Source organism: Kogia breviceps, chromosome 1 (genome assembly GCF_026419965.1).
Source record: "Kogia breviceps isolate mKogBre1 chromosome 1, mKogBre1 haplotype 1, whole genome shotgun sequence".
Lineage (NCBI taxonomy): Eukaryota > Metazoa > Chordata > Mammalia > Artiodactyla > Physeteridae > Kogia > Kogia breviceps.
The window spans coordinates 13940016-13957233 of NC_081310.1; the positions used below are offsets into that span (position 1 = coordinate 13940016).

The 17218-nt window shown below is 39.5% G+C and overlaps 1 protein-coding gene across 1 annotated transcript in view; it reads right to left on the minus strand.

Annotated features, from left to right (window-relative positions):
• The window catches only part of USH2A (usherin), an 833496-nt gene that overhangs the window by 124500 nt on the left and 691778 nt on the right, over positions 1-17218 (minus strand). Inside the window, exon 61 of the mRNA XM_059039022.2 lies at positions 10930-11284. Coding sequence (XP_058895005.1) covers positions 10930-11284 — 355 coding nt within the window. The remainder of the gene's footprint in view (positions 1-10929; positions 11285-17218) is intronic.

Genomic DNA, 17218 nt, shown 5'->3' on the forward strand with positions numbered 1-17218 from the left:
CAAATCTCTTTTGGCTTGGCAGGCAGCAATTTCTGTACTCTGATTCCCTCTGAAAGACAGACCCAACGACTTTGTCTATGGAGAGGAATTCAGAGCAGAGATGGAGAGATGGAGGCAACCCACGGCGTACATTCTGAATTTATGGCTTCCTTGGTAAAGCAGTCCTTAGTGGCTCTCAGACAACAGGTGGAAACCTGTTTTGCCCTTAGGAGAGTCTGAGATTTTCATTAGGAAAAAAATCCCGGGAAGTACTGCCATAAAGACAGTCCTTCATTGGCTGATCATCTGATCAAATCCTGCCAAGATGATAGAAAGGTCTAAGGAACCATCCAGGAACTTGAAGGTGATGCCACATTCATCTTTTCTGACAGCAGAACTAAGACTCATGATGCTGTGTTTGTTCAGTCAATGCTTTGTGGTTCTGTAGGGCGAGTGTTGGGTTTGGAAGCAGGGGTATGAGTAATGGGTCCCCCAAGTTCTTTGGAGTATTTATAAGTACAGTCAATGCCCACGCAGGACCAAAGAATTGCTTATGATATTGTAATTTGTCTCTTTCCTCATGTGCTCTAAGACCACCATGGGTCCCAGAAGGAAGAGACTATTTCTTCTTTCTTCGTCTCTGTTGTAGCTTCTGGGCATGATAGAGTATCAAAGGAGATTTAAGGTGAACAATTGATGAATGGAAGAGCCCACAGTATTGCTTGGTCTTGATCAACCACGTTAGATTTTGTGTGTCTCTGTCCTCAATTGCAAATGGCTCACAATTTTCGTACATGCATTAGTTTTCAGAGAAGCTCAGGTTTTCCACTTTCATTTTGTTTAACTGACGTTCAGTGTGGATGAACAGAAAATACCCTGACCATGGTATGTTTTTAGTGGGTTTGCATCACATCAAGCAAGAAAGCTGCTTCAACAAATGAGTTATAGGACTAAAATCTGAGATTTGGGATCCACAATGTAGGGCATCCAGAATTTTCAATTTTGAGGATGTCATTATCAAGATATTTAATATATACAAATTTAAACCCTCTGTGACAAAGAGAAAATGCTATTTTAGGGCCTCCCAGTTCATAGATATGATCCCTAAGGCGAGCCATTGGAACTTAGTAATATCCAGCTAGAGCACTAACAAGGTGTTTCACCTTAAACATTCTAACACGATAAAAAGATTCATTTGCAAACCCATCACATATGTATTCACAGGTGGTGGGTGTGGGTCATTGCATTTGGATTAAAAAGCAAATGTCTCTCTCTACATGAGAGGTCACTGGCTGGTATAAGACAAAATCTTTTCACTGTTTGGCATAATTAAAATATTCCAACAGTGGTTTCAGTAATTTAAAAACCACAGTATTGTTGTAATATTTTTCTAGGCTTCAGGAGCTCACCATTGTTTGGCCCAATCAAATCTGGGAACACTGGAGAAGTTATCACCCATCAAGGTAATTACTTTCAAGTTGAAATAATTACTCTATCAATGTTAATGGTCTTTCAACTTCAATAAAGCACTCACCTGCCGATAATCACGGCTAACCTCTTGCTCTAATGCAATTCCCTCTCTATTTAGTAGGTTATATTACAGCCGTTACAGTGGTCACTTGTCCTGAACAGCTGCTGAATTTCACTTTGATCGGCTGTGAACCATAAAAGAATTGGTCATCTGTGTATGATTTCCCCCTCACCCAGAAGCCCTTGCAGAGCTCAGGATGTGATCTCTTGGCTGCAACTGGGGACTCGGGGGCAGCCATCTTGCCTCAGGTGGTGGCTACTTTCCACTGGTGACAAGAGCCCAGTAGTTCAATTAACTTCTGCCCTTCACTGCCATTTACAGCGTGCTGTCTCTGCTAAATGGCACATATTCTGAATTTATGGCCTGGGCCTGTTAGAGTGTGGACTAGTTCCTTTTACTTTCATATATTTTTTAACAAGTCTCTGTGGGATTCTTGGGTGTCTAACAAGGGTTTCCTTATAATTAAAGGCCAGAAACTAATAACATGCCTGCGTCAAAGGGCAAACAGTTTTCCCACCCACTTCTCCTGTAAACGGATAGACTGCTCTTTGGTAAAGGTGAAGCAGGTGGATGCCAATTTAGCAGTATCTGTGTGATTTGGGAGAGAGAGAGAGAGAGAGAGAGAGAGAGAGAGAGAGAGAGAGAGAGAGAGAGAGAGAGAGAGAGAGAGAGAGAGAGAGGAGGGAGGGAGGGAGGGAGGGAGGGAGGGAGGGAGGGAGGGAGGGAGGGAGGGAGGGAGGGAGGGAGGGAGAGAGAGAGAGAGAGAGAGAGAGAGAGAGAGAGAGAGAGAGAGAGAGAGAGAGAGAGAGAGAGAGAGAGAGAGAGAGAGAGAGTGTGTGTGTTACCAGAAAAGTGCATGTTTTGCTTACATGATCTCAGATCTAAGTGAACAGGCAGGGTCCTGTGAGTGTCATGGTGGGTGAACTGAGCTGCATGTAGAGTGGAAATGGCCTGAGGAGGACTTTTAGGGTGGTCCGCGTGAGATGTTTATGGTCATGAGGGGAGACGGGTCAGAACTAAACCTCAGGGAGACAGAAAGCGTATTCTCCCTCAGGGTGATTTAGAAAGGAAATAGAGTCTAATCCAATATCTGAGAAACTACCTGGAAATGAACAGTATGGTATTAGAAAATGTCTAAATTTGCAAGATCAGAATTTTGTTGCAAGGCCTGATTAAAATAAACATAATCTACATTTTTCCAATCATGGCCAAATTCATACAGTTGCTTTATCCAAACCCCCATTTTTTTCTACATTTGCTCATTTCTTTCAGCCTCTGTTATTCCGTATAAATAGTAGGATATCTGAAGGTTTACAGCCTACTTATATTGCTATTTCCAGTCTTAAAGTACTTTGCATATGCATTAATTTATTTAGCCCTTACAACAGCCTTGTGAGATAAGTAACATTTTAGTTCAAACTTGACAATTAAGTAGGAAGGTAGGTCCATTTGAAGTGTAAGAATGTGATCATTTGAGGAGAAGGGAACAACATGGGGCCTTCAGGCAGAACGATTCAACATATACTTTAGAATTAGATTCAACGGGACTTAGTGAAGGATTTGATATAGAAGTAAGGTAAGGGAGGACTCAAGGATGATCTGGCTTGAGCGGCTAGAAAGATGATGGAGCCATTTAGCTATGTAACAGGATGTACTGGAGAATGAGGAGTAGAGCTTAGAAAAATAGGTGATAAGAAACTCCACTGGCACTGTTAGACATACACCTGCAGGACTTACACAAAGAATCATCCTTACACCTTCAAGCCCATCTTCCTCTGAAGATCTGTAAAAGACAACTTATGTAAGAGAAGATCCTTCTTATATAAGAAGGTTCATGAAAAGCAAGTTCAAGAGGGGAATTCAGTCGAGAAATTTCTCCAGGTTATCTCCTTACCACTTGAGGGAGGATGGGGATACTCCATACTCCTCCCTCAAAGCATATGAGGGATATCCTAGAGAACAGCATGAAGAAACTGAGGGTGTCTGCAAGAAAGGTGAGATGGACATTCCACTCTTTTCAAGAGGCTTGCTATGGAGGTGACAAGACTTATAGGGTAATTCTGATGCAGCCACTAGGGTGAAGAAGGGTCTTCCGAGATTCTTATGTGATCTCAGGATTTGGGGATCATGGCCTAATGCAGAAGCTGATACCTGCTGCTCATTCAATGAATTCTGAAGTTCTAAGGCTGGTTACATCTTACCCAGTGGTAAGGCAAGTAGAGAAGATAGTGCTGGACTAGTTGTACTTTGCTCTTTTGATAGAACAAGTTTTCTGCAAGCCTAGTGTATGCCAAGAAAGCAAGAAGTTTTGTCAATATGATAGGACCTGATATTGGCTGACTGCTCGGGAACGGGAACACAGAAGTAGAAGGTTGTGGGTGGATCTTTGGGGCAGTAATGGATAGGGGTGCAAGAAATTTGCCAAAGAGTGTGTCGCCTGCATCAGGAACTGTGAAGCATGGAATCTCCCATGGGAGACCTCTATGCAACCCACACACACAAAAATCCCATGAGACACCTACAAATAAGAAGGCAACAGTAGATGAATTAGAACAATATTAAGGAGTTAGACTCTGCTAGTTTTTGTTTAATTTTATCTTTTCTTCCATGACTCTGGGTAAATCAATAAGAGAAGAGGAGGGAACTGAAGAAAAGGAAGAAAAATGGACATGCCCTCTCTTCCCCACTGTAGATCCCTTAACACAAGTCAGGCTTTAGACTGGATTTTTTTTAACACCTGAAATGAGTCCCATTTACCAAAACTGGGCTGGTCTTTGTTGTCACTGAAAGTGACTGGAAAACCATGGGACCTGCTCTAGAGATTACTGATGAGCAAGGAAGTGAGTCCTGATGAAGCTTGTTGGAATAAAGTGGTTGGAGAAAAATAAAGCCCTTTCAAGGAAGTAGTTATACAAAGTTCAAGAAGACTTACATGGTATTTCATCCCCAGTAATACTGAGAAAAAAGCAGATCCCCAAAATATATTTGTGTTTCGTAGAGCATCATTAGAAAAAAAGGATAGAGATAAGGTAAGGCTAATAAATGAAAAGTTGAGGTCAACTAAAATACAACATTACAATAAAAAATGGATGTTCCAACAAGTATTCATTGTTTTGTATGACATCTACTCACCCATATTTTGTATCTTTTATATAAAAGAATGAATGATGCAGGTACTCATATTCTAAACTGAAAATCGCAGCTTATAGAATTGATACAGAAAGTAGAGTTATTGTTTTTATTACTATTTTTTCTTGATTTTAGAACAACAGTTACCAAAGGAGTTGTTTTAGATAGCTAGATTTCCTAAAGCATTTCTTTTGACTTATCAGTGGTTCTGGGGAAAAATGTCAAGAACCATCAAATTGGAAGAGCTACAACGAATTCAAGATCATATGTAAAGAGCAACAATATTTTACATTATACTAAGCCAAAATGAAAATGGGATTAAAAATAAATTCATCGATGTACTCACAGACTCTCCATGACATGGCAATTATAGAATATCTCATTTTTTCCTCTTACATATCTACCTAATGGTAAAGAGATCTGCGACAACCACATAGGGACGTTTTGAATACCTCCTCCTTGACACTGGGCAAGGGAGTTTGGCAACTAGAATCTAGAAACTAGAGTTTGTAATTCTGGATTTTATTTCCAGATTAGAAGCCAACTTTTAGTGACCCATATAATTTGCTTACCCCTCAGCACCGTATGTTTGATTCTACATACAGAGTGAGGGACCATCTATCTTTCTGGGGAGTGGGCAAGTGTCTGATCTGGGCTTGATGTTTTATAACCCCGTGGGGTAAGCAGGGATATACTGAGAGCACAGACTAACAGGTAAACCACTTCTGCCTTTCCATCCCAAGTTGTTTTTGCCAGTGTGATGGCAGGTGCCAGGGAGAAAAAGCAAACAAATCCTAATGGTGGCAACAGTACCGCCAACCTTGCCAGGAGTGTTCCCTGTAAATACCACCATGGAACTCTCGCGTGCCAAGCAAGGCTAAATGCAGTTTCTTCCTGACACCGCACAATTCATCACAGAACTAATTGGGAAGGGAGTTTAAGGACTTCTACCTAAAGCTGGTTTTCAGTAGTGGAGGGGATTGGTCCGAAGAGACCCTAAGGAACTAGATATCTCTCTTCCCCTTAGAAGGATCTCCTTAGGTCCAAAAAAGGAGATGAAACTTTTCATGAGGTTGGGAGAGAAGCTGGTGATACATTAAAAGCCACACTGTTTCCATTTCTTCTCTCCTGCTGCCTCTGTTGCTAATGCTGCTGCTCCTGCCAACACATATGCTCTCCACCCCCATGGAGGGGCCCCACTGCCAGTTCTCCATCCACTGCCACCATCAAGAGGACTCATGCATTCATTGCACCTGTTTTATGTGTCTCTCCCAGCCACATCCACCTGTCTGTAAACAGCTCCGGGGGGACTTTGGGACAAGCTAGGGATGGCAGTACACTACAGGCAATGTATTGGTGGCTTCTCATGCAGGGACGGGATCCCAAGATAAAGAAGAGACTAAAGGAGGGGCATTAGTGACACCTCTTGCAAGTCTGCGGATTGAATTGTAATCCTGGATTGTGGGAATGGATTCTGTATCTCGCTAACTGACAAATGTAATTCCTTTGCTCCGGTGAATTTCAGCCAAAGTGGTCAACGAGATAAAAAGTTGGAAAAATTTCCTAGGGCAGGCACAGAAATGGAAAGAGACAGTGAAGATGTTTAGTTGGTATAGGAATTGGAGAAATAGTCAGTATAGCCAGGAAGGCACTCAGAGAGATTTAAAAGGGAATCATCAAAACACAAGCAGTAGAAACTCGGAAGCAAAGAAACTTAAAAACCTGAAATGCCTAGTAGTAAAAATCTGTGCCTCAGACTTGACTACTCATGTTCCCCCAGAGTCTCTGCCCAATAGCCCAGCTGCATGGGAGACTTCGATAACACAGACAAGAGCAGTATTGAGTACTGACATGTTGCATAGAGTACTCAATGACTGTTTGCCAAATTGGATTGAATTGTTGATAACCTGTTCTTGACCCTGAGGGCCCAGTATACCAGTATAGAGAAATCATGCTGTTCTGAACAGGAAGAGATGGACCTCAATCACAGGAGGAGGGATTTGGCTAGGATAAAAGGAACATTCCTCTCTGATGGTGAGGAATTGGAATTAAGAGCCTCCCGAACCTCCTTCTTCAGGTATCTTTAAAAAATGGTTGAATACATTCTCTTGGGAATGTAGGAATGGATGAAACTCAAAGACAATAGTTTATTTTCCTGATTATTTCTTTCAAAGATGTCAGTCTGTAGAGTCACAGTGGCCTCCTGCTCTGGAAACTTGGCCTAGTGACCAGAGCGACATAACACTGGCCCAATTTCTCTGTGGAATATGTCCTCGATTGCTAACAACAAGTCCAAATGGGACTTTTCCTGATCAACCTAATGAAATCTTCTCTTGGGACCGTCAGGGTCAAAGATCTGGATTTTGGGGGGCTACTTTGAACACACATACACATTCAAAAACGGAATGCAGAAATATTGTTTCTTGATTATTATGGCTCCTTAGCAGTGCAAGGATTAATTTTTAGAAAAATGGAAGAATACAGCAATACTTGGCTGGCAAATGGAAACTATGTTGGGGAGGGCTATATACAAAGGGCCACATAAAGCTTAAAGCTTGAGGCCATAGGCCTTCCTCTTTTTCAGGAACTTTTTAGTGTGATAAAAATAGAACCAAGCAGATTAAATAAAGAACAGAGTTCATTGGATACTTTGAGTCTTGGGTTGTAAAATGAAACTGGCTATGAAGGGATGACTTAGAGGGTATATCACAAGGGAATTCTCATAAAACTTTTTGGTAGATTAAACGTTTAGGCTGAAACCTCTGAAAGCCATATTTTGAAAGATCAGAGGTTTAAGCCTTGCAATATTGATGCCTTCAATAAAAATATATTTAAATCAAGTTGCCTCATTCAGAAAGATCTTGTCAAGGATTTTTCAATATTTTTCTTTCAGGGTGGAAGTTAAGAACATGAATTCCAAGGATATAGTGAGAAATAATCGTTTTCCCCATGGATCACATATCAACTAAAAAAGAACTTCTACACTTAAGAACCCTGTTTCTAATGCTTATAATGAGGGCACTAGAAGATGTAATATGAAAGACCCTGATATATAAAGATAATTAAATGTCAAATAAAAAATAAAGTACTAATTCTGAATTCTAAATAAAATGAAGATTTCTTTCTGATATAAATCGCAGCAATCTTTTTGGATCCACCTCCTAGAGTAATGAAAATAAAAACAAAAATAAACAAATGGGACCTAATTAAACTTAAAAGCTTTTGCACAGCAAAGGAAACTATAAACAAAATGAAAAGACAACCCACAGAATGGGAGAAAATATTTGCAAATGAAATGACTGACAAGGGATTAATCTCCAAAATATACACACAGCTCACACAGCTCTATATCAAAAAAAAAACAACAACAAAAACCCAATCAAAAAATGGAAAGAAGATATAAATAGACATTTAGAAGACATACAGATGGCCAAAAAGCATATGAAAAGATGCTCAACATCACTAATTATTAGAGAAATGAAAATCAAAACTACAATGAGGTATCACATCACACTGGTCAGAATGGCCATCATTAAAAATTCTACAACCAATAAATGCTGGAGAGGATGTGCAGAAGAGGTAACCCTCCTACACTGTTGGTGGGAATGTAAATTGGTACAGCCACTATGGAGAACAGTATGGAGGATACTTAAAAAACTAAAACTAGAACTACCACATGATCCAGCAGTCCCACTCCTGGGCATTTATCCAGAGAAAACCATAATTCGAAAAGATACATGCACCCCAATGTTCACTGCAGCCCTATTTACAAGAGCCAAGACATGGAAACTAAATGTCCAGCGACAGATGAATTGATAAAGAAGACATGGTACATACATATAATGGAATATTACTCAGCCTTAAAAAATGAAGTAATGACATTTGCAGCAACATGAATGGACCTAGAGATTATCATACTAAGTGAAGTAAGTCAGACAGAGAAAGACAAATATCATATGATATCAGTTATATGTGGAATCTAAAAAAATGATACAAATGAACTTACTTACAAAACAGAAACAGACTCACAGACTTCAAAAACAAGTATATGGTCACCAAAGGGGAAAGGTGGGGGGCAGGGATAAATTAGGAGTTTGGGATTAACATATACACACGATTATATATAAGATAGATAATCAACAAGGACCTACTGTACAGCACAGGGAACTCTGCTCAATATTCTGTAATGACCTATATGGGAAAAGAATCTGAAAAAGAGTGGATATACGTATATGTACAACTGAATCACCTTGCTGTACATGTGAAACTAACACAACATTGTAAATCAACTATACTCCCAATATAAAATAAAAATTATATGAAAAGTGAAGATTTCTTTAATTTACACACTGCTTATTTCTTAATTCTATGAGAAATTTGAACATAGGACGGTGAGAAAATATTGTACTTTATTCATTTACGAAGATTCTTCTGGAGTTTCATGAAAATATGTTTGCCTCATCTTACTTAAACTTTTTTTTTTTTTTTGCAGTATCCGGGCCTTTCACTGTTGCAGCCTCTCCCTCTGTGGAGCACAGGCTCCGGACGTGCAGGCTCAGCGGCCATGGCTCACGGGCCCAGCCGCTCCGCGGCATGTGGGATCTTCCCGGACCGGGGCACGAACCCGCGTCCCCTGCATCTGCAGGCACACTCTCAACCACTGCGCCACCAGGGAAGCCCCTTATGTAAACATTTTGATAGATGTTATACTCTATAAGATAACCTTCATGTAAAGTGGGCTGCCAAAACTGGAAGCGTAGAAAATGGTCTGGTTTTTGACAATGGTGTTTTACGATGTCTATTCTTTCTTACTTACGAGGGGTTTCACACTTAGCAAGGTCTCGGCACATTTTGAAAACCCTACGTATTTGATTCCCAAGACCACAATGTTTCATCTCTGTGAAGGAAATCTGAGGGTTTCCTGCTGATCTCCCAGAGCATTTCTTTCTTTTCTTCTCTTTTCTTCTTCTGTTAATATTTGCTATCTGCCAGTCATTTTTCTCAATGCTGGGGAGAGTCAGGGCAGCCAAGTAATATCTCTCAGACATAACTTGGTTAATTTTGCGTTTCACAGATCTTCACTAAGATTTTTAAAAAATATTTTTAGGGCTTCCCTGGTGGCGCAGTGGTTGGGAATCCGCCTGCCGATGCAGGGGACGCGGGTTCGTGCCCCGGTCCGGGAGGATCCCACGTGCCGCGGAGCGGCTGGGCCCGTGAGCCATGGCCACTGAGCCTGCACGTCCGGAGCCTGTGCTCCGCAACGGGAGAGGCCACAGCAGTGAGAGGCCTGTGTACCACAAAAACAAAACAGAAAACAAACAAAACATTTAAATAAAATAACGGAATAACGGTCATTGGAAAAAGTCAAAACTAAAGAGTCATATGAAGTAAAAAGTAAAAGTGCTCCTCTCCCTACAGGTTGCTTTATGGATAAGTTGCAGAGTATTCCCTTGTCCCAATATGTCTCCTCTCTATATTTATCATATTCCAGAATGTTTTACACAAATTGAATCACATTTACACACTTTCCAGAGCATTTCTTGCCTAACGCTTTTGGTGTATGATATTCTCACTTGTATTGTGGTTTGCAGCTGGTAGGCGGTAGGGTTTGGGAACTGAATCCCAGTGTGGTGGATATTATGGGCTGTAATCCAATACTACTCTTACTTTTTTATGTTCAGTTCTCATCTCTGCAGTATTATAACAGAGAAAGCTCCTCAAGACAAGGATCATCCTATTTTTGCATCTCCCATAGAATGTCAGGCTATGCCAGGGGTAAAGAAAGCTCTCAGGAGATACAAAGTAAGTTGAATTAAGTTGTGTTATGGGCCAGAGGAAGCCAACCCTGAAAAATCACCACTGAGTTACAGTGCATGTGATGTATAACTATATGTATCTAGACAGGTCTACCTAGAAATTTAATTTTCTTTTTCCCCAAAGAGCCAATAATAGCACATCTACATATGTGACATGTCTAATTTTATCTGAGCCTCATCCCCATGAGGTGTAGAGGGACACATTTAATATTCCCATTTAATGGATTTGGAAATCATGCAAAGAGAGATTCACTTATTTGCTGGAGGTAATACAAATTAACCGTGGTATCAAGACTGGTCTCCTATCTCTTATACTTAGTTCATGGGTACATTGCATTTTTTGCACTTAACCATTTTCATATATATGTTTAAGCCCCAAGTGAAGAAAAATGACAAGGCAGATAAGAAAATTAATGTCAACATATTAACCAGATAATCTAAGTATCTGTTATACTTTTTTTCTGCATTTCTTACCATCACGGTGAAAGCGTGCACAACAGAGAAGTTCAACATCGGGTCATCGGTTCTCTCTTGGTAGACCACACGGTACTGGGAGATAATGCCATTGGGAGATTCTGGCTTCGTCCAATTCAGTAGAACTGAATGAGCACCACTGACTTGAGCCCAGGGCGCTGGCAAATCTTGAGGCGGGGCTTCTAGAGTCCGTGCTGATGACCACAGACTCTCCACAGTGCCCCTGGAGTTATGGGCTCTGACCCGATATTCATAGAGCGTGAAAGGCCTCAAAGAATCTGCATTGTCAATAAATTCAAGGGCGCCTTCTGACCAGACAAACAAAAGGGATTCCTCTTCAAAGCCAGCAGAACGTCTGGAAGGAAACCAGCAAAACAATCGGTGGCACGGCACACTTCAAAAGAAGGTTTGCAGACAGAGTAAGAAATTGCTTTTTAGAAGAATTTTTTACAAACTCCATTTTTCAACAGTCCCATTAATGAAATGAACATGTTAAGTCCAATAACAGCAATTTGCTTTAGAGCTCTTTAAAGGGTAAAAGTCAAATTTATTTTCTATGGCTTCTCCAAAACCTAGTAAAATGCAGAGTATGCTCAAAAAATTCTTTCAACTACCTGAGAAAGTAATTGTTTAGTCCCATCTTTAGATTTTATTGATGTTAAAACTAGGGCCCATGAAGTAAGTCACACAGAGAAAGACAAGTAACTGAATCACTTTGTTGTATACTTGACACTAACACAATATTGTAAATCAACTATACTTCACTCTTCCCCATCCCCCCCCCAAGTCCCATGCAAACTCTTCTGGCACTTAATATATAGAGCATTAAACATCTAAGTAAGAGAAATGGAATTGTCAGTTGCTGGAATGACCCCAGATAGCTAATATTTCATTTGGAACAGATATTTGCTCATCTGGGTGTAAAATCATGATGCAGACCTGACCAGAACTGGAAGTTCCTGAGGAATCCTGGTTGGTCTCTTTCTGTGTTCTTAACATCTAAGCCCAGTAGGTTTAATAGTTTTTCTTTTAATTGAAGTATATTTGATTTACAATGTTGTATTAATTTCTGGTGTACAGCAAAGTGATTCAGTTATACATACAGATACATTCTTTTGTATATTCATTTCCATTATGGTTTATCTGAGGGTATTGAATATAGTTCCCTGTGTCATACAGTAGGACCTTGTTGCTTATCTATTCTATATATAATAGTTTGCATCTACTAACCCCAAAATCCCAGTCAAAGTTTTTTTTTTGAGTGAATGGCCAAAAGGCATATAATTCCATGGCTTTTCTGCATCTCTGCCTCGTCTCTATCAACTCTTCTTTTCTACGAGGGTAAGTATTCTAGGTTGGGGAAGAATGTACCCAAGGGATGACTCTTTCCTCTTTCAGCTTCATCTCTAGTTGAGAAGAGACTGATGAATAAATCAGTATTTTCCAGGATGTTAGGAGTATTTAATTAACACACTCTTCAGGTGCTGGCATATTCACATGCTGCCATATCAGATTAACCATCAAAACGGAAAGGGTTATTAAGACAAAGTAAATGACAGTACCTTTCACAAAAAGGCAGGCTATTTAAAATCTTTGGCTTTGGGAATTTGATGATCCTCAAGTTGATAAATCACTATGACCTAGGTATGAGCAATGACAGTCTACCTGCTGGAGGCTATGGAAGCTTCACAGATACTCCCAGTGACCCGCAATTATGGTTAGTCAACCCACCACATTATTCCTTGCTACCATGCCTGGGCCAGACTCTGCACTCAGTGTAGGTTTGCAGGGTTTGGCCTTTGTACTTGCTGCAGATACCAGGTACCAGATGTGTCATTGGGAGGGATCCATTCTAATGAGGACCACAGGGCTCACAGCCAACGATTCCTCTCAGTCAGTTTTTTAAAAGGTGTTTTGTGGGAACATAATATAGCAGGCAAACATATACACTTCTACAGGGAAATAAAACTTTCTATTTTGTCTGGCTTCAAACTTTCTATGACAAGTCAATGAACTTTATTAAACTCTCATGAATTCCCACATTGAAGTGTAGCCATGGTTGTCATAAAATTGATGTTCTATTAAAAAAAGAAAAAGAGTGCTTCCCCAGTGGCGCAGTGGTTGAGAGTCCACCTGCCGATGCAGGGGACATGGGTTCATGCCCTGGTCCGGGAAGATCCCACATGCCACAGAGCGGCTAGGGCCGTAAGCCATGGCCACTGAGACTGTGCATCCGGAGGCTGTGCTCCACAGCGGGAGAGGCCCGCGTACCACAAAAAAAAAAAAAAAAAAAAAAAAGCAAGAAGGAAAAAAAACAAAACAAGAAGAAAAAATACAAAACAAGAAGAAAAAAAAACAAGAAGAAAAAAGAAAAAATCATAAAAAATACACACACACACACACACACACACACACAACTGACAATTCCTTAAAAAATTGCCTGAGAGTGTGAATTTTAAAAATCTATACTTGTAAGAGATTAAGTATTATGTTAGCCCCAAGTTTATCCACCAAAACAGTTAAAGGATGCAGCTGGGTTAAGTATTTCTTATCACGACTGAATATTTAATTAATATTACAGTGAGGTAAACATTCCATTTGTGGTATTAACAAAAAAAAAAGAACATTTTTATGTCTAAATGAACTTTGAACAGAAGATGTTGAGTAGATGACAATTACTCCTAATTTATTTAAGATGTAGGCTTCAACTGTTTGTTTAACTGGAAGTGCTTCCTCCTGAACAGTCTGTGTTTAGGGAAATCAACATTTTCAGTTCTCTCTGAAGAGTTAAATGATTAGTTCTTCTATACTTAAGCTCATTTGGGAGATACTTCAATAATGCACTTTTCCAACTAGAGTTAATTTAATGTTGCTTAACACTTAAGAAGAAAACAAAAATAATTATTAAACTAGGAACTATATATTTTAAAGGGCATTCATACTGCTGTTGTCTTCATGTGGTATAACCTTTTAAAGAGCTCCCTACTCTCTTGGAATGCCAGAAGTTCTCAGTGCTTATCTTCAAAAGTAATTAAAACAAAATCCTATAATTCAGTGTATTTCCCATAACAATTTAACATTATGAAACTGCCAACCTTACCTTATGAAGAATATTAAGAATACTCTTAATTTAAATATATAGCCAGAAACACCTGTAGTCAGAGGAGATGGACTGTAAGCCTTGGCCTTGACACATCATTAAATGACCTTGGGCAAACTCACCTGTGTTCTCTAGTGTTCATTTCACTTTGTAAACTGGAGTCAATAATCTTATAGTGTATAATGTCTAGAATTTTTGTAAGAAATGCACATGAAAATCACTGGGTCAAGTGTAATACATGATACAATGGAAGTTATCATAGAAATGATGTCCAAAGCTTTAAGAGGGTGTGGAGAAAAGGGAACCCTCCTACACTGTTGGTGAGAATGTAAATTGGTACAGCCACTATGGAGGACAGTATTGAGGTTCCTTAAAAAACTAAAAATAGAGCTACCATAGGATACAGCAGTCCCACTCCTGGGCATATATCTGGAAAAGATGAAAACTCTAATTTGAAAAGATACATACACCCCAGTGTTCACTGCAGCCCTATTTACAATAGCCAAGACAGGGAAGCAACCTAAATGTCCATTGACAGATGAATGGTTAAAGAAGATGTGGTACATATATACAATGGAATATTACTCAGCCATAAAAAAGAATGAAATGATGCTATTTGCAGCAACATGGATGGACCTAGAGATTATCATACCAAGTGAAGTAAGTCAGAAAGAGAGATGCATACTCTGTGACATAACTTATATGTGGAATCTAAAATATGACACAAATGAACTTATTTACAAACAGAAACAGACTCAAAGACACAGAAAACAAACTAATGGTTACCAAAGAGGAAAGGTTGGGGGAGGGATAAATTAGGAGTTTGGGATAAACAGATACACACGAATATATACATATATGTAACTGAATTCCTTTGCTGTACACTGGAAACTAACACAAAATCGTTAATCAACTATACTTCAATTTAAAAAAAGAAACGATGTCCAAAGCCTGTATTTAGGAAGACAAATCCAGCAGTTGTGTAAAGGCTGCATTGAACAGGGAGTGACAGCAGTCACACAATAAAAATGTCATCTCAACAGTCCACATGAGAATAAATGTGGATCCTGAACTAGGTCGATGGTAGAGGAAATCGAAACATAGGTGATTTTAAAAATGCTTTGGGAAGGTTGAATCATCCAGCTTTCCTGAGTGGGTGGCTGTTCTGGTGTTGGGGAAAGAGATTAAAATACCCTTCAAAAATTTTAGGACTTAATTGCATTTAAAACTCTTCAGTGATTCGCCATAGAACTGTCCTGTGCTGACCATTCCAGATTCACCTTCTGAGATTTCTATTCCCATTTTACATAATGGTCAAAATCCAATAGAAAGTCTTTCCCTTGCTTCTCTCTCAAATAGGGTTACAATATCCTTCTATGTGCTTAGTCTTTTCTTTATGGACTCACTTGTCACAGTGTTTTGTAATAGACTTTTCTTTTTTATATCTATACTACAAGTTCCCTGAAGGCAAAGACTCCATCTTATTTTTGAATCAATGACTGGATGACTGACTGGTTGACAAGAATAATCCAAGATTTTGGTTCCAACAAGAACCAGAAAAATGTTCCCATTATTAATTTATTGTTTCTCAGCTCTAAACCTACCCTTCTATATTTGGCTTTATGACAATGGGGCTGGGACTCTGCCCTCTACATTCCTGCTTTACCAGCTGATTCTATATTGGGCTCTGCCAATGGGGGTGCCAGGGGGTGATTAGAGAACTGAAAGGAAAATGGAAGAGGCTCCTTCCTATTTGCTTCCTGTTTGCTTGCTGATTACATGAGCTTCTCTGCAGCAAGGATTCTTCACCTTGTAAGCAGTAGATCCTTCTCCCTTAGAAGCAGATGATTCACGTATGACATTTTTCCAACACTTGGAAAGCCAGCGTCATCTCATGCCTCCTCCTACAGACACCTGCACCAGCTGACAGGTGCCCCCTCCTTGGATGTCTGGGTCCCAGCCTCACAGGTGCTCCCCTCTAAGTTTCTAAGTTTTAATAATTCAAGCCATTTCTCTTGGTTGCCTCAGTCCTAAGGGTATTAGCTCTTTCCTGCAGTTGCCACCTCTATGATATCTTTGAGTTCTCTTTCATCCTTTCAGTTATCTAGTTAACAAATTTACAATCAGGTAGTAATTATTTATATTAAATTCTTTCTATTAAACTAATTGGTGTGGTTTCTCTTTCCTGAGCAGAACTTGATTGCTACAGAAAATGAGGATGATGTTCACAGAAAGAGGGAAATAGGAAAATCGTAAAGAGGGTAATGATAGATTTGCACCTGGACTCACTGAATTTATCATTTTGTCTTTATCACACCATATTACATATTGATTATAAAAAGTAATTAGAAAATAAAGATGAGCAAAAACACAAGAATCATCCACAACCTATCTCTGAGATTAGCACTGTTAACTTTCTTTTGGTGTTTAACATTCCAGACATTTTTCGTGCACATATAAATGTAAAAAAGATTCCATGTATTTAAAGAAAACCAGAATCATACTAGGTGTACTGTCATGCAATCTGCTTCTTTTATTATCATGAACCTCTTTCCTTGTCCTTAAATATACACATATAACTGCCAGATTTGTCATCCCCAAGCATGGTTGTGGATGGTCCATCTTGGATAACTTTCTATTTTTCATTGTGCTTTATGTTTAACACAGTACTTTCACATACATGATTTCATTTAATTCCTATGAAATTCTAGAGGTTAATTATTTTCTATGTTTATCAGCCTAACTTACATAAAAGTGAAAGCTTAGGGAACATAGTGACTTACCCAAGGTCACATAACTTGTAAGTGGCAGACCCAGGACCTGGAAGCCATATCTTCTGACTACAAATGCCATGCTTTGTCCATTCTGTCACATTGCTTCTCTATTTTATTCCAAATCTTCAATGGCTCTCATTGTTTCCAAATCAAAACCCTAACCTCCTCAGCCTAGTATTTAAAGTCTTCCAAAATCTACTGTCAAGCCGACCTGCTAAATTCCCGCTACAAATAACAGTCTCCAGCCAAGCCTGACCATGGAACCCTATGCCTTCAGTGTTGAGAATTTTGCTTATTCCAGTAATTTTATTCACCTGCGATGTCTTTGCCATCAGTCTTTGCTTGCTAATATTTTATCTACCACAAAGGAAACAGAATACGAAGTCCTGAAATGGATGAGATGACACATGGGAAT